At 40.2% G+C, this 19,883-nt stretch overlaps 1 protein-coding gene and 1 pseudogene across 2 annotated transcripts in view; both read left to right on the top strand.

Moving 5' to 3' along the window:
- Positions 1–15,438: 15,438 nt before the first annotated feature.
- Positions 15,439–15,835, top strand: LOC123648983 (annotated as a pseudogene).
- Positions 15,836–18,626: 2,791 nt separating this feature from the next.
- Positions 18,627–19,883, top strand: part of PCCA (propionyl-CoA carboxylase subunit alpha) — a 364,494-nt gene continuing 363,237 nt past the window's right edge. Inside the window, exon 1 of one of the 2 annotated variants that reach the window (XM_045567353.1) lies at positions 18,627–18,836. In XM_045567353.1, the coding sequence (XP_045423309.1) occupies positions 18,732–18,836 (105 nt within the window). In that variant the 5' untranslated portion in view covers positions 18,627–18,731. The remainder of the gene's footprint in view (positions 18,837–19,883) is intronic. The other variant, XM_045567354.1, reaches the window with a different exon arrangement.

Here is a 19,883-nt window from a genome sequence, read left to right as displayed (position 1 = left end):
TTACAGAAAAGTAAATAAATAGCATTCTATTTGTATAAAATGCAAAATAGGCACATTTAAGTTATACATTGTTAAACTCTACATACTTATGTGATAAAACCATGAAGAAAAGATTGAACAATTGTCACAAAATTCAGGATAGTAATTACCTGGGATGGAATCATGAGGATGTGTTGAGGGGAGGGTGTCATTAAGTACTGAGGATGTTCTCTTTGTAAGTTACATCCTGGGTACAGAGGTAGTCACGTTATTATTTTCTAAGCCATGTATTCATAATATATACTCTTTTCTTTATATGTTATTTTGTCCACATTAAAATGACTAAAAAGAAGAAGAATTCACAAAAATTAGATATATGACTTGTAGTCCCTTTACCTTTATCAAGGATATTAATAAGTCATGTTTTGGAGATTTAAGAGAGAGTGCAGACTTTTTCTTTTTCTTTTTTTTTTTTTTTGAGACAGAGTCTCACTCTGTTGCCCGGGCTAGAGTTGAGTGCCATGCCGTCAGCCTAGCTCACAGCAACCTCAAACTCCTGGGCTCAAGCAATCCTCCTGCCTCAGCCTCCCGAGTAGCTGGGACTACAGGCATGTGCCACCATGCCTGGCTAATTTTTTCTATATATATATTTTTAGCTATCCATATAGTTTCTTTCTATTTTTAGTAGAGACGGGGTCTCACTCTTGCTCTGGCTGGTCTCGAACTCCTGAGCTCAAACAATCCGCCCGCCTCGGCCTCCCAAGTGCTAGGATTACAGGCTTGAGCCACCGCACCCGGCCAGACTTTTTCTTTTTCAAATAAAAAACTTGTTATTTGGAACTAATTTCAAACTTACAGAAAAGTTGGGAGAATGGTATCAAAACACCTGTTTACCCTTTATCCAGATTCATTTATTGTTAACTTTTTGTTTCATTTGCTTTATTGTTGAAGAGAGATTTTATCTCTCTGTCTCAACATATACATATTTTTCCCAAACTGTTTAAGAATAAACTGCATACATCATGCCATTACCTTTGCCTCCAGATACTTCATTGTTATTTTCGTAAGAAAAAAAAAGACATCTGTTATATAGCCACAGTACAGTTATCATTGTCAAGAAATTTAACATTGAAACAATACTTTAAAAAAATTTGCTATCCACATTCCAATTTGTCAACTGCCCATATAATGTCCTTTGAAATAGCATTTGTTTTTTCCTCCACTAGAGGTTGCAGTATCTGTATCACATTTAGTTGTTATGTTTCTTTAGTCTCTCGTCTGGAACAGTTCCTGAGCTTTTCTTTGTCCTTTATGACAATGATATTTTTGAAGAATACTGATTTTTTTTTCTTTAAAGAGAATGATTCTCATTTTTGAGTAGACATTTTCTCATGATTATATTCAGGTTATGGATTCTTAATCAAAATGCTACGTAAATGATGTATTCTCAGAGTATCACATCTTGAGGTGCACAATATTTATCTGCCTCTCATTGGTGATATTCATTTTGATAATTTGGCCAAGGTGTGTAATTTCTCCACTATAGGGGTGAGAAATTTTTAAAAGGATTTCTTTGATGAGAGCTGCTGCTAGGTTTTGTAGCTTGCTCCCCTCTAATGGAGAAAAGTGGACACGTTATTCCCCCCCTTGTCTCAAGTCAAAAGAGAGGCTTCAGTGACACCACTTAGAAAGCTTAATAATATGTGTCCTCTGAATTTATCAGGTCACAGTTCACTGATGTCCAATTCCTCCTTTTCAGGAAGTCTTGAGATGAAGAGAAGGGCTGGTTTGCAGCTTGGAGGTGAAGCAAAGGAGAACTACTAGTAGATTGGAATCAGGCTGTTCTTCAGTTTGTCAGACAATGAATTCATCAGTGTTTCCCATGAACCAGATATGAAAGAGAGCCTGTTTGGAGGCATTTCACAATCTGACTCAAAGGTCACTGAAAGGGTGAACAGGCCTAGCAAGGGAGAAGCTGGCAGAAACTCATTGAATTCTAGTGGTTAGAAGTGATTTAAGGTCGGTCCCAGGAATGAGGTACATTGCTTCAGGTCTAGGGAACCTTAGGTAAGTGCAACAATGATTTGTGGGCAGTATCTCCTAAGAACCTTTAACCATTCCAAAAGAGGAAGACTTAGCTTTCAACACCTGCAAGCACAGAAAGCATGAAACCATCTCATGACCTTACAGGTAGAATAAAAACATTGCTCTCCTCTGTGTAGAGAGGCCAGGTCAGAAAGGGAGGTTAGTAAAATCACAGATGGTAGAAGAGCAGCTTGAGGGGCAAAAGGACCATGTTCTCCTTTGCCATTAATGGGGTTAACCCACTGCAGAACCTATCTGTGGGAGAAGACAAGATCTAACATTCAATTAACTTTGAAGCCCATTATTTCATGGGAGCAAACATTTTCATTTAAAATGGAATTGAGGCTGGGTGAAGTGACTCATTCTTGTAATCCCAGAACTTTGGAAAGCAGAAGCAAGAGGATCGCTTGAGGTCAGGAGTTCAAGGCCAGCCTGGGCAACATAGTAAGAATTCATTTCTGGGAAAAAAAAAAAAAAAAAGTTGGGTGTCGTGGCATGTACCTGTAGTCCCAGCTACTTAGGAGGCTGAGGCAGGAGGATTGCTTGAACCCAGGAGTTCAAGGCTGCAGTGAGCTATGAGCATGCCACTTCACTCCAGCCTGGGTGACAGATTGAGACCCTGTCTCTAAAAAAAAAATTTCTTTTAAAGTGGCATTGAGACTATATTTGTGATTTAAAGTAACTATAGGACTTTTAATTAAGAATGATCAGAAACATCGTGTCACTGATTGAGTTTTCATTGAAGGGCAGGGGACAACATAGCTGATTAAATTTTATTTATTTACTTGTTTGAAAATCTATTCATTTAAAAATAGGTAATACATTACATGATCCAAAATGAAAATGATATGAAAAGTACACACTGAGAAATCTCCTTCTCACATCTGTGCCTATCTACCCAATTGTCCTTTTTTTTTTTTTTTTTTTTTTTGAGACAGAGTCTTGCTCTATTGCCTGGGCTAGAGTGCCATGGCGTCAGCCTAGCTCACAGCAACCTCAGACTCCTGGCTCAAGTGATCTTTCTGCCTCAGTGTCCCGAGTAGCTGGGACTACAGGCATGTGCCACCATGCCAGGGTAATTTTTTCTATATATATATTTTTTAGTTGTCCATATAATTTCTTTTCTATTTTTAGTAGAGATGGGGTCTCGTTCTTGCTCAGGCTGGTCTCGAACTCCTGACTTCCAGCGATCCTCCTGCCTTGGCCTCCCAGAGTGCTAGGATTACAGGCGCGAGCCACCGCGCCCAGCCCCAATTGTCCTTTTCTTACAGGTAAACATTTTTATGTGTTTATTGTTCTAATATTTCTTGATGCAAATATAAGCAAATATGAATGTATAATCTTATGCTCCTGTTTCTTATGCAAAACGTAGCATACTGTTTAGAACCTTGCTTTTTTATTGTGATGAAATATATATAACATAAAATTTACCATTTTAACCTAGTTATAGAATTGTTGAAGGATATGGTAATTCTATTTACCTTTTTGAGGAACTGCCAAGCTGTTTTTTACTGTAGCAGGACCATTTTGCATCCCCACCAGCAATACACGAGGGTTATAATTTCTTCACATTGTTGCCAAAACTTATTTTCTTTTTTAAAAATTAAAAAAGTTATAATAACCATCCTAATGGGTATGAAGTGGTATTTCATTGTGGTTTAGATTTGCAGTTCTCTAATGAAATGATATTGAGCATCTTTTCATGTGCTTATTGGCCATTTGTATGTCTTCTTTGAAAAAATGTCTATTCAAGTCCTGTGCCCATTTTTGAATTAACCCCTCATCAGATATTTGATTTGCAAATATTTTCTTTCATTCTATGGGTTATCTTTTCACTCTCTTGATAGTGTGCTTTGATACACAAAAGTTTTAAATTTTGATGTAGTTCTATTTTGTTTTTTCCTGAGCTTTTGGGTATCATATCCAAGAAGTCATTGCCATATCTAATGTCATGAAGATTTTCCATGGTGCTGTCCCTATGGCTGACTGCTGTGGGGCTGGGGAACAGTATCCACTATGCCAAAGGCTGCAATTTACCAACCTCTTTGTCAGGCTCTGCTCTGGATGTTGTAACTGTTTGACTAGACTCTAGTGTTCAAAAACTTCAGACAGTTCCTGCCAGTTCAATTGTTATTTAGGTGGAAGGATGGAATCCTGGAGCTTCCTGGAGGGATGGATCCTTGTATGTCTTCTGTGACATCCTTGCTTTTCTTTTCTTTTTAACTTGAGAATATATCCCAGAGATCTTTCCATTTATTATTTCATTGAAATCTTGCTCATTCTCCCTAATAGCTATATATATTCTGTAGTGTGGGTATATCGGTATATCATGTTTTATTTAGTTTGTCTCCTATTGCTGGACATTTGGGTTTTCTCCAATGTTTCATATTACAAATAGTGTTATAATGAAAAACCTGGTGTGTATATACATATGTGTGCATATGTGTGTATAAACATATTACATATACAGGTATATGTGTAGGACTCATTCCTAAAAGCAGAATTGCTAGATCAAGGGTAAATGCATTTGCAGTTTTGGTAAATTGCTAAAAGACACTCCGCAGGAGTTGCATTCTTAAAATCTCACCAGGAATGTATGAGAGTGCCTGTTTCCCCAAAGTTTCAATTAAAAGTTTTCAATTTTAAACTTTTGGAATTTTGCCAGTTTGGTGGGTGATAAAAGGCATCTCAATGTAATTTTAATCTGCATCTTTCTTATTATGAGTGAGAGTATGCATCTTTTCATATGTTGAAGGGATATTTCTCAAAAACATTTAAAAGGACACAAGGAACACAAATAAAATTACCTTCTAATTACATTCCTTGACTCTTGCTTGTTCAACTGTAGTGGTTAGAGTTCTAACTGGGGAAGTTGTCACTGGGAGTGGAAATTGTTTCTGCTTCAGAGTAGAAGACAGACAAAGCAGCTTTTAACTGGGCACCAACTACACAGAGTATTCAGAACTCTTCAACTGGCCACTTACCTAAGGTATTCTGTTTTAGCCTGGATTGTAACTACTATCCTATTTTCAGCTGTTTTGAAAGTATATGTGTGCGTGTGGGGAAAATCCTATTCTTAAAATAACCATTACAAAGGATAAATAACTTCATTTGCCTACTTTTCTGGTAGCATGAATATCACAGGAGCTTAGTTAACAAGAATCTGAAATGGATGGGAGTGAGGGCACTAGGAAGATTAGAGTTAGAAGGAGGGTGTAAAACAAACACAGGGGACTCACACCTACTGCTGTTTCCATGGGGAGGAGCTGACCAAAATCTGAGTCTGTACAGTGTGAATCAGTAGTTTAGGGCCACTCTAGGAGAAAAACGGGTCCTAATCAAGGAACATTCTCTGCCACCTGGCAACATTTGCCTAGCTGAATTAAAAAATTGCCATGGCTACGTGGCTGTCATGAGTTTCCCATTCTTTCCCTTTATGGTGGGCATCTTTATTATGGTCATCCTTTCCATGTCCCACTATTGTATGTTAAATGTGTGCGGGGCAGATAATTTTAGTTCATAGGTTATGAGCAGCCATACCAAAGGAGCTGCATCTGGATCTGATACAGATTACAAACTGTGCCCAACCTATATGTGGATTTTTTTTTGATAAATATATTGGATAATTTTTTGGAGATTTGTGACAATTTGAAAAAACAGACCGTGTAGCTTAGACATATCAAAAAAATTAAGAAAAATTTGGTATGTCATGAATGCATAAAATATGTGTTAATCAACTATTTACATTATTGGTAAAGCTTCTGGTCAACATAGGCTATTGGTAGTTACATTTTGGAGGAGTCAGAAGTTTTATATGGATTTTTGACTGCATGTCAGGGGTCGACACTCCTATTCCCCGTATTGTTCAAGGGTCAAGTTATGATTGTTCCTGATTGACAAGGGTATTGAAACTAGAAAGAAAATAATTTATAGACAATGATTGTACCAGTTTCAGTGCTTAGCCATTTGGTGTCTCCATAGTCTTTATTCAGGAAAAATACCTAAATAAAGGTATTCTACCTCATTGCTGAGGTAGAGTTGGGGAGTTCATTGTTAAGTATGGAGAAAGTAGTAAACACAGTAAGCCTGAAATGACTATCTTTAAAAGGGCCTGTTTTCCAGGTTGGCCCCTGTCTGGCATGTGGGAACTTAAATTTCAAGAGTGTTCCCACTATTTCCTAACTGATAAGGGTGACCCACTGTGTTCAGACTGTGCAAACAATGCGGTTTATGCTGAACACCTGTTTTTCTTCTGGGAATCTGAAGTTTTTGGTACATGCTAGGGAGTGGGTGGTTACATGACCAGCCCTCAATGAAAACCTTGGCACTGAGTCTCTAATAGCCTTCCCTGGGCAGAAATATTGCATTTATGCATTTTTGTTGCCCAGGGAAGAGGTAATTTTGTGTGACCCCTTAGGGGAAGGTTTTATGGACTTTATGTCACCCCTAAATTTACATGTTGAAGACCTAACCCAAATGTGACTGCGTTTGGAGATAGGGCCTTTAAAGAAGTAATTAAGGCTAGATGAGGTCATAAGGGTGGGTCCCTGATCTGAGAGGATTAGTGTTCTTATAAGAAGAGACACCAGGAAGCACATGCTCTATCTCGTGCTCTCTCTTTCTCTGTTTATCTTCCTGCATGCCCAGGCTGGGGAAAGGGCATGTGAGGACATAACAAGAAGGCTGTCATTTGTAAGCCAGGAAGAGAGCCCTTACCAGAAACTAAATCAGCTGGCACCTTGATCTTGGACTTATGTCAGCCTGAGCATACTAACACAGAAGGAGATAGCCTTGATAAGGAAGTCTGCACGTGGATTGTTCCAGACTCCACCTGTGTCTATTTGCCTTATGATTGTGTATCTTTACTACATCCCTATAATAAATCTCAGCTGTGAGCACAACTGTATGTTGAGTCTCATGTGTCTTTCTAGTAAATCTTCAAAAGTGGGGGTAGTACTGGGAACCCCTAAACCAGTAAGAAATTTAAAAAAGAAGCCAAATGATTTATTTATTTTTAGTTTAGGCAGGTTGCCTGTGATAGTAAGTTTCTAGAGATGCAGGTTTTTCAGTGCTAACACTGGGATGGTTGGTCACCCTAGACTTGACCTGGAAAGAAATGTTATTTTCTGTTAACTTCCCAGCTGTTCTCTTCTCTGGCTTCACAGAACAATTATTAGAAGGTTTGATTTTGACTTTTTCGGTCCTGAGTAATTTTTTTACTTTCAGTCTGAGACTGACTTTTTTCCCTAGAAGCAACAAGATAGGATGGGAACATCATGACTCACGGAGTTGGGCAGCCTGGGTTTGAATCCTGGTTCAGCTGTGGGACCTCAGGCTGGTTCCTTGGTTACCTTGAGCCTAGTTTCCTTACCTGAAAAATGAGGACAACATAACCACCTCTGAGGTAATAATAACTATTCTTACTGGCAAAGATCAAACGAGATCTTGATTGTGAAATTAGCACAGGTCCTGATAGACACCTAGCAAATATCTATTTTCTTTTTAGTGAAGGGAGTAGAAGACAGGGAATACAGACACCAATATGTGAGATTGGCAATTTGAGGGATATAAATTTGAATTTTTATTTTTTCCATTTACAAAAACCTTGAACCAGGCATTTATAAGCACATTTATATATAGTCTCCACGTGTAGCACTTCTTTCATGCTGTCTTTTCAGATTCTGTATTAGAGTTTTCCAGAGAAACAGAACCAATAGTATATATAATCATCCCTCAGAATCTGTGATGGATTTGTTCTAGGACCTCCTGTGGATATCAAAATCCACAGGTGCTCAAGTGCCTTATGTAAAATGACATAGTATTTGCAAATAACCTATACACATCCTCCCATATACTTTAAATCATCTCTGGATTACTTATAGTATCCTAATACAATGTATATACTATGTAAATAGTTGTTGTACTGTATTGTTTAGGGAATAATGACAAGGAAAAAAGGCTATACATGTTCAGTACAGATTCAACCATCCATTAAAAAAAATTTTCGATCCATTTTTATTTCTTGAATCTAGGATGCGGAATCCATAGATGTGGAGGGCTCACTGTATATATAGATCTTTGTAAGAGGAGATTTATTATGGGAATTGGCTTACATAGTTATGGAGATCAAGAAGTCCTACAATCTGCCATCTGTAAGCTGGAGAACCAGGAAAGCTGGTGGTAGAATTCAGTTTGAGTCCAAAGGTCTTAGAATCAGGGGCTGATGGTGTAAGTTCCTGTCTCAGTCTGAAAGCCCAAGAACCATGCACACTGATGTCTGATGGCAGGAGAAGGTAGAGGTCCCTGTTCAAGCAGAGAGACTGAATTTGCCCTTCCTCTGCTTTTCTGTTCTATTCAGGCCTTCAGTGGATTCGTGATGCTCACCTGTATTGGTGATGGTCATCTTCTTTACTTGGTCTGCTGATTAACATGCTAATCTCTTCCAGAGACACCCTCACAGACACACCTAGAAGTAATGTTTCACCAGCTATCTGGCCACCCCTTAGCCCCGTCAAGTTGACACATAAAATTAACCATCATAAATTCAGTCTGTACCTTTGTATAACACTTTCCTAGTATAAATTCATAATAAAAAATAGAGTCCTAGATCTGCCCATTGGAAAGAGCACCCAAGTAACAATGATCACACCTAGTGCCCAGATCTTGATTTTTTTTGTTGTTGTTGAGACAGAGTGTCACTCGGGGTCCCTGGGTAGAGTGCAGTGAATGTGGTCACCACAAGCTCCAGGTCCTGGGCTGTGAGCCATCCTTCTGCCTCAGCCTCCTGGGTGGCTGGGACTACAAGCGCACGCCACAATGCCTGGCTGTATTTTGTGGTTTTGTGTCTTTTTTTGTCTTTTTTTTGTTTCTTGTCTTTTGAGACGGGGTCTCACTGTGCTCAGGCTGGTGTCAAACCCCTGAGCTGCAGCTATTCTCCCGCCTCGGCCTCCCAGAAAGCTAGGATTACAGGCATGAGCCACCACTCCTGGCCCAGATCTTGGTTTTTGAATACCATCTGCCACTAAAAGGAGCCAGGAGCCAGGAGCCAGGAGCCAGGACTCCTTTTAGAAATAGCTAATTCCAGGTCTGGAGCAATAAGAAGTACAAGGTGAGTCTGGCTAAAGAACCTCTCAAAGACTAATGGTGCAAAAAGGACACAGGGACTTTCTGGCCAAATTTGGGAAATTCTGAATCATAGAAAGAATGATTATAACTCACTGAGCAAATAAAAAGCCATGAGGCCATCGTGATGAGACAGAGAGAGAGAGAAGGATAATAAAAAAGAAAATCTCTTCTTTACAGAGTATTAGCTAATAAATATAGAAGGAATGATAGAATTAAAAATCCCCAATGTATTGATTGATTTAGATTAATTAATTCAGGCCAGGCAAGGTGGCTTATGCCTATAATTACAGTATTTTGGGAGACTGAGGCTGGAGGATTGCTTGAGACTAGGAGTATGAGACCAGCCTGGGCAACATGGTGACACCCTATCTCTACAAAAAATAAAAAACAATCAGCCAAGCATGGTGGCCTATAGTCCTAGCTACTTCAGAGGCTGAGATGGAAGGATCTCTTGAGCCCAGGAGTTTGAGGCTACAGTGAGCTATAATTGCCCCATTGCACTCTAGCCTGGGCAACAGAGTGAGACCTTGTTTCTTAAAAACAAATTAATAGGTGCTAAAACTATTAATTGAAAGGTTTGGAAAAGCAAGAAAATATTTGAACAATGCTAAAGATTCACCCCATAGATTTCTTGCTAATCAAAGTGGGGGAAGACTTATCTTTAAGTGGAGAGATCTGGTAGTCACCAGCTTAACTAGTTGGTCAAATTTAGCATTCCCGTAAGAGTGGAACAACCTGACATTGTATTTCTCCAGACATGATGCAATATGAATACACAGTAGCACCTATGAGATATCCTTGCCACAGTAACTAACATGAATCCAGTGAAGCCTAATCTAGACTGAAGTTTCAGTTTATAGCATGGCTTCTCAACCTCAAAATTTGGGGCAGATAATTCTCTGTTGAGGTGGCTGTCCTGTGCACATCCCTAGCCTCTACCCACTAGGTCCCAGTAGCACCCCCTTTTTTTCTCTCCTACCCCCAGTTTTGACAACTTAAAATGTCTCCAGACATTGCCAAGTATCCCCCAGGGACAAATACTCCCCTGGTTGAGATCACTGGTTTATAGGAAATACAGGGCATAGAATAAAAAGTTACATAGTGCCGTGAGGAAACAATCAGACAAATCCAGAATGTGGGACATTCTACAAGACAACTGGCCTGGAGTCTTCAAAAGATTAATGTAATACGAAAAAAAAAGAGTTGGTACTGTTATGTATTTGCAGAGAATAAAGATATATGACAAATAAATAACAGTGTAAGAATCCTGACTGGATCCTGGTTAAAAGTAAAACAGCTATCAAAGATGTTCCTGGGACAAGTGGAGAAAATTGAATGTGGACTAAATATTAGATGGTGTATGGAATTATTATTAATTTTCTGAAGTGTGAAAATGGTACTGTGATTATTTGGGACAGGGGTTGTCAAGTCTGTCTCAGTGTTCCCTGGTCCTTGGTTCCCAGTGCTGAAGAATAGGTACTGGTACCAAATTGATGACGTGTCAGTCACATCCACACACAGGGAATTCACACAAGCAGCTTTATTGTAGGAAAGAAGGAAGCTTTACAAAGTGAACATTTGGGAGAGGAACGGGTCTGCTCTGAGCGTGGAGAAGAGGCAGAGTTCCTAGCACACCTTCCATTTTATGCCCATGCTACTGTAGCATGCTAAGTAAGTAGTAGGCAGAATATTCATATTTGGGGAAGTGGGCGGAGAGTTCCTAGAATAGGAGCCCTCCCATTTCTTGTCCTTGTTTGGTCTTGCCTGGAACTGTCATGGTGCACAAGGGTGTGATTTTTACTATGTTAATGAGGAAAAGTTCATTCTAGGTCATGATTTTCCTCTTCTGTGCATGTCTCATTTTTTGGGGAAATAAAAAAATTTAACAAGGCACCCAGTTAATTTTCTAATTTTTTGTAGAGACAGGGTCTTGCTATGTTGCTCAAGCTGATCTGGTACTCCTGGCCTCAAGTGATCCTCCTGCCAGCCTCCCAAAACCCTGGGATTATAGGCCTGAGTCATCATACCTGGCCCCTGTTCATTCCTTTTTTTTTTTTTTTTTTGAGACAGAGTGTCACTTTGTTGCCCTGGCTAGAGTGAGTGCCGTGGCGTCAGCCTAGCTCACAGCAACCTCAAACTCCTGGGCTTAAGCAATCCTACTGCCTCAGCCTCCTGAGTAGCTGGGACTACAGGCATGCACCACCATGCCCGGCTAATTTTTTCTATATATATTTTAGTTGGCCAGATAATTTCTTTCTATTTTTAGTAGAGACGGGGTCTCACTCTTGCTCAGGCTGGTCTCGAACTCCTGACCTCGAGCGATCCACCCGCCTCGGCCTCCCAGAGTGCTAGGATTACAGGCGTGAGCCACTGCGCCCGGCCCCCTGTTCATTCTTAATCCAGGAAGTAATACATTTGCATTTTATAAAGTATTTTGCATCATTCTGGACCAGAATTAACTGGGTGTGGTGGCATTTGCCTGTAGTCCTAGCTACTCAGGAGACTGAGTCAGGAGGATCACTTGAGCACAGGAGCTTGAGGTCACAGTGAGGTATGATCAGGCCACTGCATTCCAGCCTGTGTGACAGAGCAACACCTTGTCTTTTAAAAAAGAAAAATGAACAGGTATAAAACATACAAGCATCTAAATTGGAGTAAAGCACCAGGTGTGGCAAGCTGAGCTGCTGTCAGATGTTTCCAGGTGAGCATCCCTGCCTTGTTAAATCTTTTGATTTCTTTTTTCTTTCTCTTTTACTGATACTTTATATATTAATATTTATGAAGTACACACATTTGTTACATGCACAGAATGTATAATGATCAAGTCAGGGTATTGGGGTATTCATCACCTTCAGTGTTTATCATTTTTATGTGTTAGCATATTTCAAGTCCTCTTTTCTAGTTACTTTGAAATACACATAATGTTGCTAAGTATAGTCACACTAGTCTGCCATCAAACATTAGAACTTACTTCTTCTATTTAACTGTATGTTTGTAACTAGAACCAACTCTTTTTATCCCCCCTTGCCTTCCAGCCACAATTCCCACTCTCTGGTATCTATCATTCTATTCTCCATGTCCATGAGATCATGTTTTTTAGCTGTCACATATGAGTATTTGTCTCTTGCAGTATTTGTTTATCTTTGCCTGGCTTATTTCACTTAACAAAATGACCTCCAGCTCCAACCATGTTGCTGCAAATGACAGGATTCCATTCTTTTTTATGGATGAAGAGTATTCCATTGTGTATATATGCCACATTTTTTTATCCGTTCATCCACTGATGGGCTCTTTGGTTGATTCCATATCTTTGCTACTGTGAACAGTGCTGCAATAAACATTTGCGTGCCAGTATCCCTTTAACATATGATTTCTTTTCTTTTGGATACTCAGTAGTGGGATTGCTGGATTGTACAGTTCTATTTTTAGTTTTTTGAGAAGTCTCCATCCATAGTGTTTTCCATAGAGGTTGTACTAATTTACATTCCCACCAATAGTGTATAAGAGTTCCCTTTTCTTTGCATCCTTGCCAGCATCTGTTATTTTTTTGTCTTTTTAATAATAGCCATTCTAACTGGGGTAAGATGATTTCTCATTATGATTTTGATTTGCATTCCCCTGATAATTAGTGATGTTGAACAGGTTTTCAAATACTGTTAGCCATTTGTATATCTTCTTTTGAGAAATGTCTATTCCTGTCTTTTGCTCATTTTTTAAATGGGATTATTTGTTTTTTTTACTATTGAAATGTTTGAGTTCCTTGTATATTCTGGATATTGGTCCCTTGTTGGATGAGAAATATTTTCTACCATTCAAGAGGTTGTCTCTTTACTCTGTTGATTGTTTCTTTTGCTGTGCAGAAGCCTTTTAATATAGTTCCTTTTAATGTAGTCCACTTGTCTCTTTTTGTTTTTGTTACCTGTGCTTTTGAAGTCTTTGCCATAAAATCTTTTTTTTTTTTTTTTTTTGAGACAGAGTCTTGCTCTGTTGTCCCGGCTAGAGTGCTGTGGCATCAGCCTAGCTCACAGCAACCTCAAACTCCTGGCATCAAATGATCCTCCTACCTTAGCCTCCCGAGTAGCTGGGACTACAGGTGCATGCCACCACACCTGGCTAATGTTTTTTTTTTTTATTTTTAGTTGCCCGGCTAATTTTTTCTTTTTCTTTTCTTTTCTTTTTTTTTAGTACAGATGGGGTCTCACTCTTGCTCAGGCTGGCTGGTCTTGAACTCCTGACCTCAAGTGATCCTCCCGCCTCGGCCTCCCAGAGTGCTAGGATTATAGGTGTGAGCCACTGTGCCTGGCTGCCATAAAATCTGTCTAGATCGATGTGCCTATGTTTTGCCTATGTTTTCTTCTAGTAGTTTTATAGTTTTGGGTCTTATGTTTAAGTCTTTAATCTATCTTGAGTTGGCTTTTGTACATGATAAGAGATAGGAGTCAAGTTTCATTCTTCTGTATATGGTCATCCAGTTTTCCCAGCACCACTTATTAAAGAGGATGTCTTCTCCACTGTAGGTTCTTGGCAGCTTTTTCAAAGATCAGTTAGCTGTAAATATGTGGATTTATTTCTGGGTTATCCATTCTGTTCCATTGGTCTATGTGTCTAATTTTATGCCAATACTGGGCTCTTTTGGTTACTATATCTTTGTAATATATTTTGAAATCAGGTAGTATGATGCCTACAGCTTTGTTCTTTTTGCTCAGGATTGCTTTGGCTATTTGGGTTCTCTTTTGGTTCCATATGAATTTTAGGATTTTCTATTTCTGTGAAAAATGATGTTGGCATTTTGATAGGGATTGCATTGACTCTAGATTGCTTTGGGTAGTATGGTCATTTTAATGACATTAATTCTCCTGATCCATGAACATGGGTTGTTTTTCCATTTGTTTGTATCCTTTGCAATTTCTTTCATTAGTGTTTTATAGTTTTCCTTGTACATATCTTTCATCTTCTTGGTTCAGTGTATTCCTAGGTGTTTTATTTTTTCTGTAGCTATTGTAAATGGTATTGTCTTCTTTATTTCTTTTAGCTATTTCACTGTAGATTTATAAAAATGCTACTGATTTTTGTATGTTGATTTTGTATCCTGTAACTTTACTGTATTTGTTTAGTAGTTCTAAGAGATCTTTAGATTTCTTAAAAGAAGTAGAAAATTTGGAATTTTACGTGAAAATTTTGAATATACATGTAGTTAACTAATTCAGATTTGCTCTCTCTCTCTCTCTTACACGCACACTCATATACAGGGAGATAACCAAACACAGCCTCGTGCCACATGTGGCCCACTTTTTGACTCCATGTTATCTTTGGCCTCTAAGATAAAAATGCCACACTCTAGTATAATATTTGCTTTCTTCAAGATCTCATCGTTGCCTATTCCTGAAGACTTATCTCTAATCATTTACTTTGTTCAAGTTGTACCATTTGTAATTTGGGAAAGCATGCTGCTGAATTCTTGCCGCACCATTATGACACATGATATTCTCTCTGCTTGGAAATCCTTTACCCAGAATGTCTACTTATCTATATTTTAATTACCTTTTAAGACCCGGCACAAGTTTCCCCTATTCTGTAAAAATCTTCCCTGATCTACTATGCAGACTTGTCATTTTATTTATTTTGCTGCTGCCAAGCAGAGCACAATTTTTGTTTTCACTTAAATTGTGTTAATATTATGAAATATATAAACAGAGAAAACTAGAATAATATAAGTAAACTGTGTACCTACCAATGAGCTCTATTAATTGCTGACACTTTTCCATTCTAACCTCAGTCTTTTTATTTTTTAAGAGGTTAAAATATTAAAAGCTACAGCTGCAGCCACCTAAGTAGAGAGGTGATTAGTACAGTGGAGTGTTTGTGCTCTGGACTCACACTGCCTAGGTCATTGTCCCTGGTCTGTCACTTACTAGCTGTTCACCTTCTGCAAATTGTTTAACTGGTTCATCTGTAAAAAAGATGTGATAAAGCTTCTATTTTATAGAGTTGTGAGGATTAAGAATACACTCAGATTGCTTAGAACAGCCAGTCTCTGGCATAGAGTGAACATTCAATAAATATTAACTGTTAGTATTTTATCTACTCCTTCCTTTTCATCTGAGCCAGAAAGTGGCTGTTTGTAGCACTTCTAATTTCTTAGGATACAAACAATCAAGTTTATCATTTAGCTACACTTATTAGAAAGAGTAGGTGCACGTTCCAGCTTCCGGAGCCGGAGGGGGCCCGGCGTGCCCAGCCCCAAACCCACAACCCGTCGCGACCATGCTGTCCCGCCTGCTAAAAGAACACCAGGCCAAGCAGAACGAACTCAAAGAGCTGCAGGTGTGGCCCAGGCCTACATGAACCAGAGAAAGCTGGACCATGAGGTGAAGACCCTACAAGTCCAGGTTGCCCAGTTTGCCAAGCAGACAGGCCAGTGGATCGGGATGGTGGAGAACTTCAACCAGGCACTCAAAGAGATTGGGGATGTGGAGAACTAGGCTCGGAGCATCAAGCTGGACATGCGCACCATTGCCACGGCACTGGAATATGTCTACAAAGGGCAGCTGCAGTCTGTCCCCTCCTAGTCCCTGTCCCTCCCACTCCATCCCTCCTACCTCATCCGCAGAGGCAGGAGGGAGACTGACAGGCCATGAATAAAACAGGAGCCTCTGAAAAAAAAAAAAAAAAGTAAACAAGCAAGTTTCCTAAACAACGGTGTTTACAAATATTATTCGTACTCTCAGTGCAGATATGAGTTAGGTAATCTTGGCCTACTTTAAGGACAACAGTCATAAACTATTTCTGATTTGTTTCTGTGAGGATAAATATTACATACAAGTGCCAGGGGTCTCAAGGATATTCAAGAATTTTCTGAAGATCTTCCATAATAGTTGGGTTCCAATGCTTGGGCCAATAAATTGACACAAAGCATGGCTACTTAAAACTTAAGGAATCTCCTCTGGTTGTGATGCTGAGAAAAAGTTGTAGGCATGGCAGTCATTTCATGGGCTGTTTAGAAGTAGGTTTACATAGAGTGGTGCACAATTTGATGTTTATTACTTGTTTTCAGGGTGCTACTTTGGATTCTCCAGATAAATTTTAAAATCTTTGAGAAAAGAGATTATACTTTTGTATTTCTGTTACACTAACTGGAAAAAAAAGAATTCAACAAATTCTTATTCATTGAAGACAGCTCTCTGCTATTAGTAATAGTACATATATACCATTTAATTTGAGGTGGTGAATTAATATCATTTGCAGGCATCTGTATCAGCAAACAAAAGAAGAATATAGCTAGTTTAGATAGAAATGGAATCTATGAAAAAATACTAACTCACAAGATTGCCAGGGGCCTAGGAACCAACTTGGAGGCTGGGGAAAAAATGTCCAGCCAGGAAAACATGTATCACTCACATTCCACTCAGAAAAATAAACAGTTTTGGAGAGCCTATCTCTGCCATGTCCTCAACTTTGTTAGGTATTTTCCTTGCAATTTATAACTTTAAATGGAAAAGGCAAAGATAAATATTAGTACTCTGTTAGGATACAGATTTGGCTGCTGTAACAAAGGCAAAACAAAACACAACACAATAAGTTAACAAGCTAGAGTTTTTCTCTCGTATGAAAATCTGAGCAAAACATTCCAGGGCTGATATGGCAGCTACACAGTGTCAAGGACCTAAAGGCTCCTTGGATATTATTTTGCCTCCCTGATCACCCATCTGACTTCCTTCCTATCAAAGCTGTGATGACAACTTTGCCCCCACCATCATATCCACATTTTGGCAAGCTGGAAACAGGAGAAGGGAAAGTGGAAGCCATGCCCCTTCCCTAAGGGCATAACCCCAAAGTTGCTTATGCAGTTTCTGCCTATGTCCCATTAAAACTTAGTAATGAAATCTTAGTAGCCACTTGTGTTGCAGTGCAAATTGGGAAATATACATCTTCATTTAGGAAGGAGAGAAGAGGATATGTAGGGCGCAGTCCTTCCATTCCATAAGCCAGACCGTAGTCATGCGGCTACACCTATTGCAGCCCTTCACTGGGTGGCCACGTACCTAGCTATAATAAAACTCAGGAACTCTCTTACTAAAGCAATGAGTGGGGAATGGATATTATGAGACAAGTAGTTTTCACTACAAATGTCTTTCATAAAAAGAACTCCTATAAGAAAAACAGATATAACCTAAGGAGAACTAACACAAAGGGTAAAAATAGGGAAAAGAAAAAGAAAGAAAAGGAAAAGCAGAAAAGCAGGTTTGTTGGGTAGGAAATGAGTCCAGCCTCAAGTACATAAGAAATCCTGTGAAACTGATAATTCTTTTCATTTTTTCATAAAAGTTCCTACTTCCATTAAAAAATCCAATGAATGTCACCTTTTTGATATCCCCAAACATTTTGTTTATCTCTTTTGGCATTTATCATGCTGTAACGTACTTGAGGTCATTCCTACCTTTGTAACTCTCTGAAGGTGACTCTGCAGGAAAGGCAGATAGTTAAGTGCAGAACCTGATACTGATGTGTTTATAGGTGAGATGACCTGATGTCTGAGATTTGCTTTAAAATACTCCAGCAAAAAATAAAAAGGGGAATAGATGAAAATAGATTGACAAAATGTTGATTTGTTGATGTTGTGTGATAGGTACCTGGGTGATCATAATACTGTTTTATCTCATTCGTGTTTAAAAATGTCCATAATAAACCAAAATGAAAGCCCAGGCCCTCAACCCAGCCAACTGGGTTCAAACCATAGTTTCAGTTCACTTACTCACTGAGTGACTTTACCTCTTCATAACTTCAGTTTCTTAAAATGGGAATGATATATAAGCCATTAGGGTTCTTGTAAAATTTAAAATAAGACAAATGTGAGGCATCTGCATAAGATCTGGCCGTTAAGCAGTTAAGGGTTCCTGCTTGCAAGCAACAGAAACTAAACTGACACTGGTTATGGCTAATTCCTCTGACATGCAGATATTAATGGCATCTCGGATCTCTGATTTCTAGACCTAGAACTTTTTCTGTGTTACCGCGCCCGTCCAAAAACTTTACAAAACTTTTCCTCGGTTTGGAATTTACACTTTCAAACATACGGGCATACGGTTTGAGCATATATCTGGAACTTTGGGCCCTCGAGACCCCAGGTGGCCAAGGGGCGGAGGAGAGTCAGTGACATTAACTGGCACGGCTGCGTGTTGGTTGCTAGGTGGACTCTGGGACGGTACGGGGTTTACCCCGGCAGGCCGACAGACCTCACGCGTGTCCCCCAGCCTCTCGTACTTCCAGGGTCCGTTCCGGCCGGCGGCCTTTCGCTCCGCTTGCGATGGCGTGCTCCGCCCTCCAGCTTCCTCCGGGTCTTAGCGCGCCTTCCCTTCAGTCCATCTCCCGGCTCCGGGCTCCAGCGGCTCGGGCAGACTTCCCTTGCCAACCGCCCCTCCCCGCGCGACAGGGGGCGTGGCTTCTGATCCCTGGCTCGTAATTGGCTGAAGCCCAGTCGCCCCCTTCCGCGCCCCCTTCGGCGGGGTGAGAGGTCAGCGGAGAAGCGGTCTGCAGGGACGACAATGGCGGGGCTCTGGGTAGGGGTAGTATCGCTGGTAGCTGCCGGACGGCGTGGGCGGCGGCCGCCGCAGCAGCTGATGCGGAGCGCGGCGCTGTGGACCCTGAAGGTGAGGAGCGACGGGGCTCCTGCGGGCCTGGGCTTCGCTGGGCTTCCAGCCCTCACTGCCCCTGGGTGGCCGACCCGGAGAGCGCTGGCTCGATCCCGCTGCCCCGGCGGTGCCCGCCTACACCCCCGTGCCTTCTCTCCGGTCACCGCGGCCCGAGGCGCTGTCGTCCTCCCTCCTGGCGTTCGCGCTAGAGCAGGCGAAGGAGGCTCGTTGCAGCCGTTCTTCCCGAGGATCTTGGAAGGCAGAGGGGCCTAAGGAGGCAGGCAGTCGTGTGTTCTCACTCTCTCCGGCCACAGAGCAGTAATGTACCTGCATTGCCCTTGGTCCGATTCCAGTGCCTTGCGGTACTTGCTGCTTCTTAATCTTTCCAGGTTGTGTTTTTAAGAGTCCCTATAGTTTCCTTTTTGAAGGGACACGGAATTGCTGTTCAAGTAGAGTTAGGGTTGTGAGTTTATCTTAACTTTTAAAGTATCAAACGGTACCAGGATTGGTAATAGGTTTTACGTTTGACTTGAGACCGTATTTTAATTGTATGACTCTATAGTATACTGTGTATGAAATGCATCCTGTGAATTTATTTTTCTGTTCTATGTAGTGGTTAACCAGATTTTTGTACTGTTATAAACACATTTCATCACTGTTATGTATTCCCTAGGGTGTCATGGTGGCAGCTTAACTTACAGGTTGGAGTGTTTGTGTGTGCCTCTTAACTCTTTTTCCCTTCAACATTGAGTGTCTTGTTATTTGGGCATGGACTACCTCATTTAATTTAATAATAGGGTTTAACCCACTTGAACAATTCTTTAAAATGAAGGTCCCCTGAAAACCAGCTGGTTCAGTGTGCTTGTTGAACTTTCTTTTTTAAAACAAAAAAATTTTTTAATTGCCATATAGTAACTTGATTTATTGTCATTGAAATTTAGAAATGGAAGATACTTTAGAGATAATCTGCCTCATCCTATTCCTTGTGAAGAGTTGGGAACTGAGGCCGGGGTGGGCAGTGTGAGAGTGAGAGCTGATCATGGGAATGGAAGGAAGCTGGCAACT

This window comes from Lemur catta, chromosome 13, assembly GCF_020740605.2.
Source record: "Lemur catta isolate mLemCat1 chromosome 13, mLemCat1.pri, whole genome shotgun sequence".
Classification (NCBI taxonomy): Eukaryota; Metazoa; Chordata; class Mammalia; order Primates; family Lemuridae; genus Lemur; species Lemur catta.
This window is presented reverse-complemented; position numbering and strand designations above follow the sequence as displayed.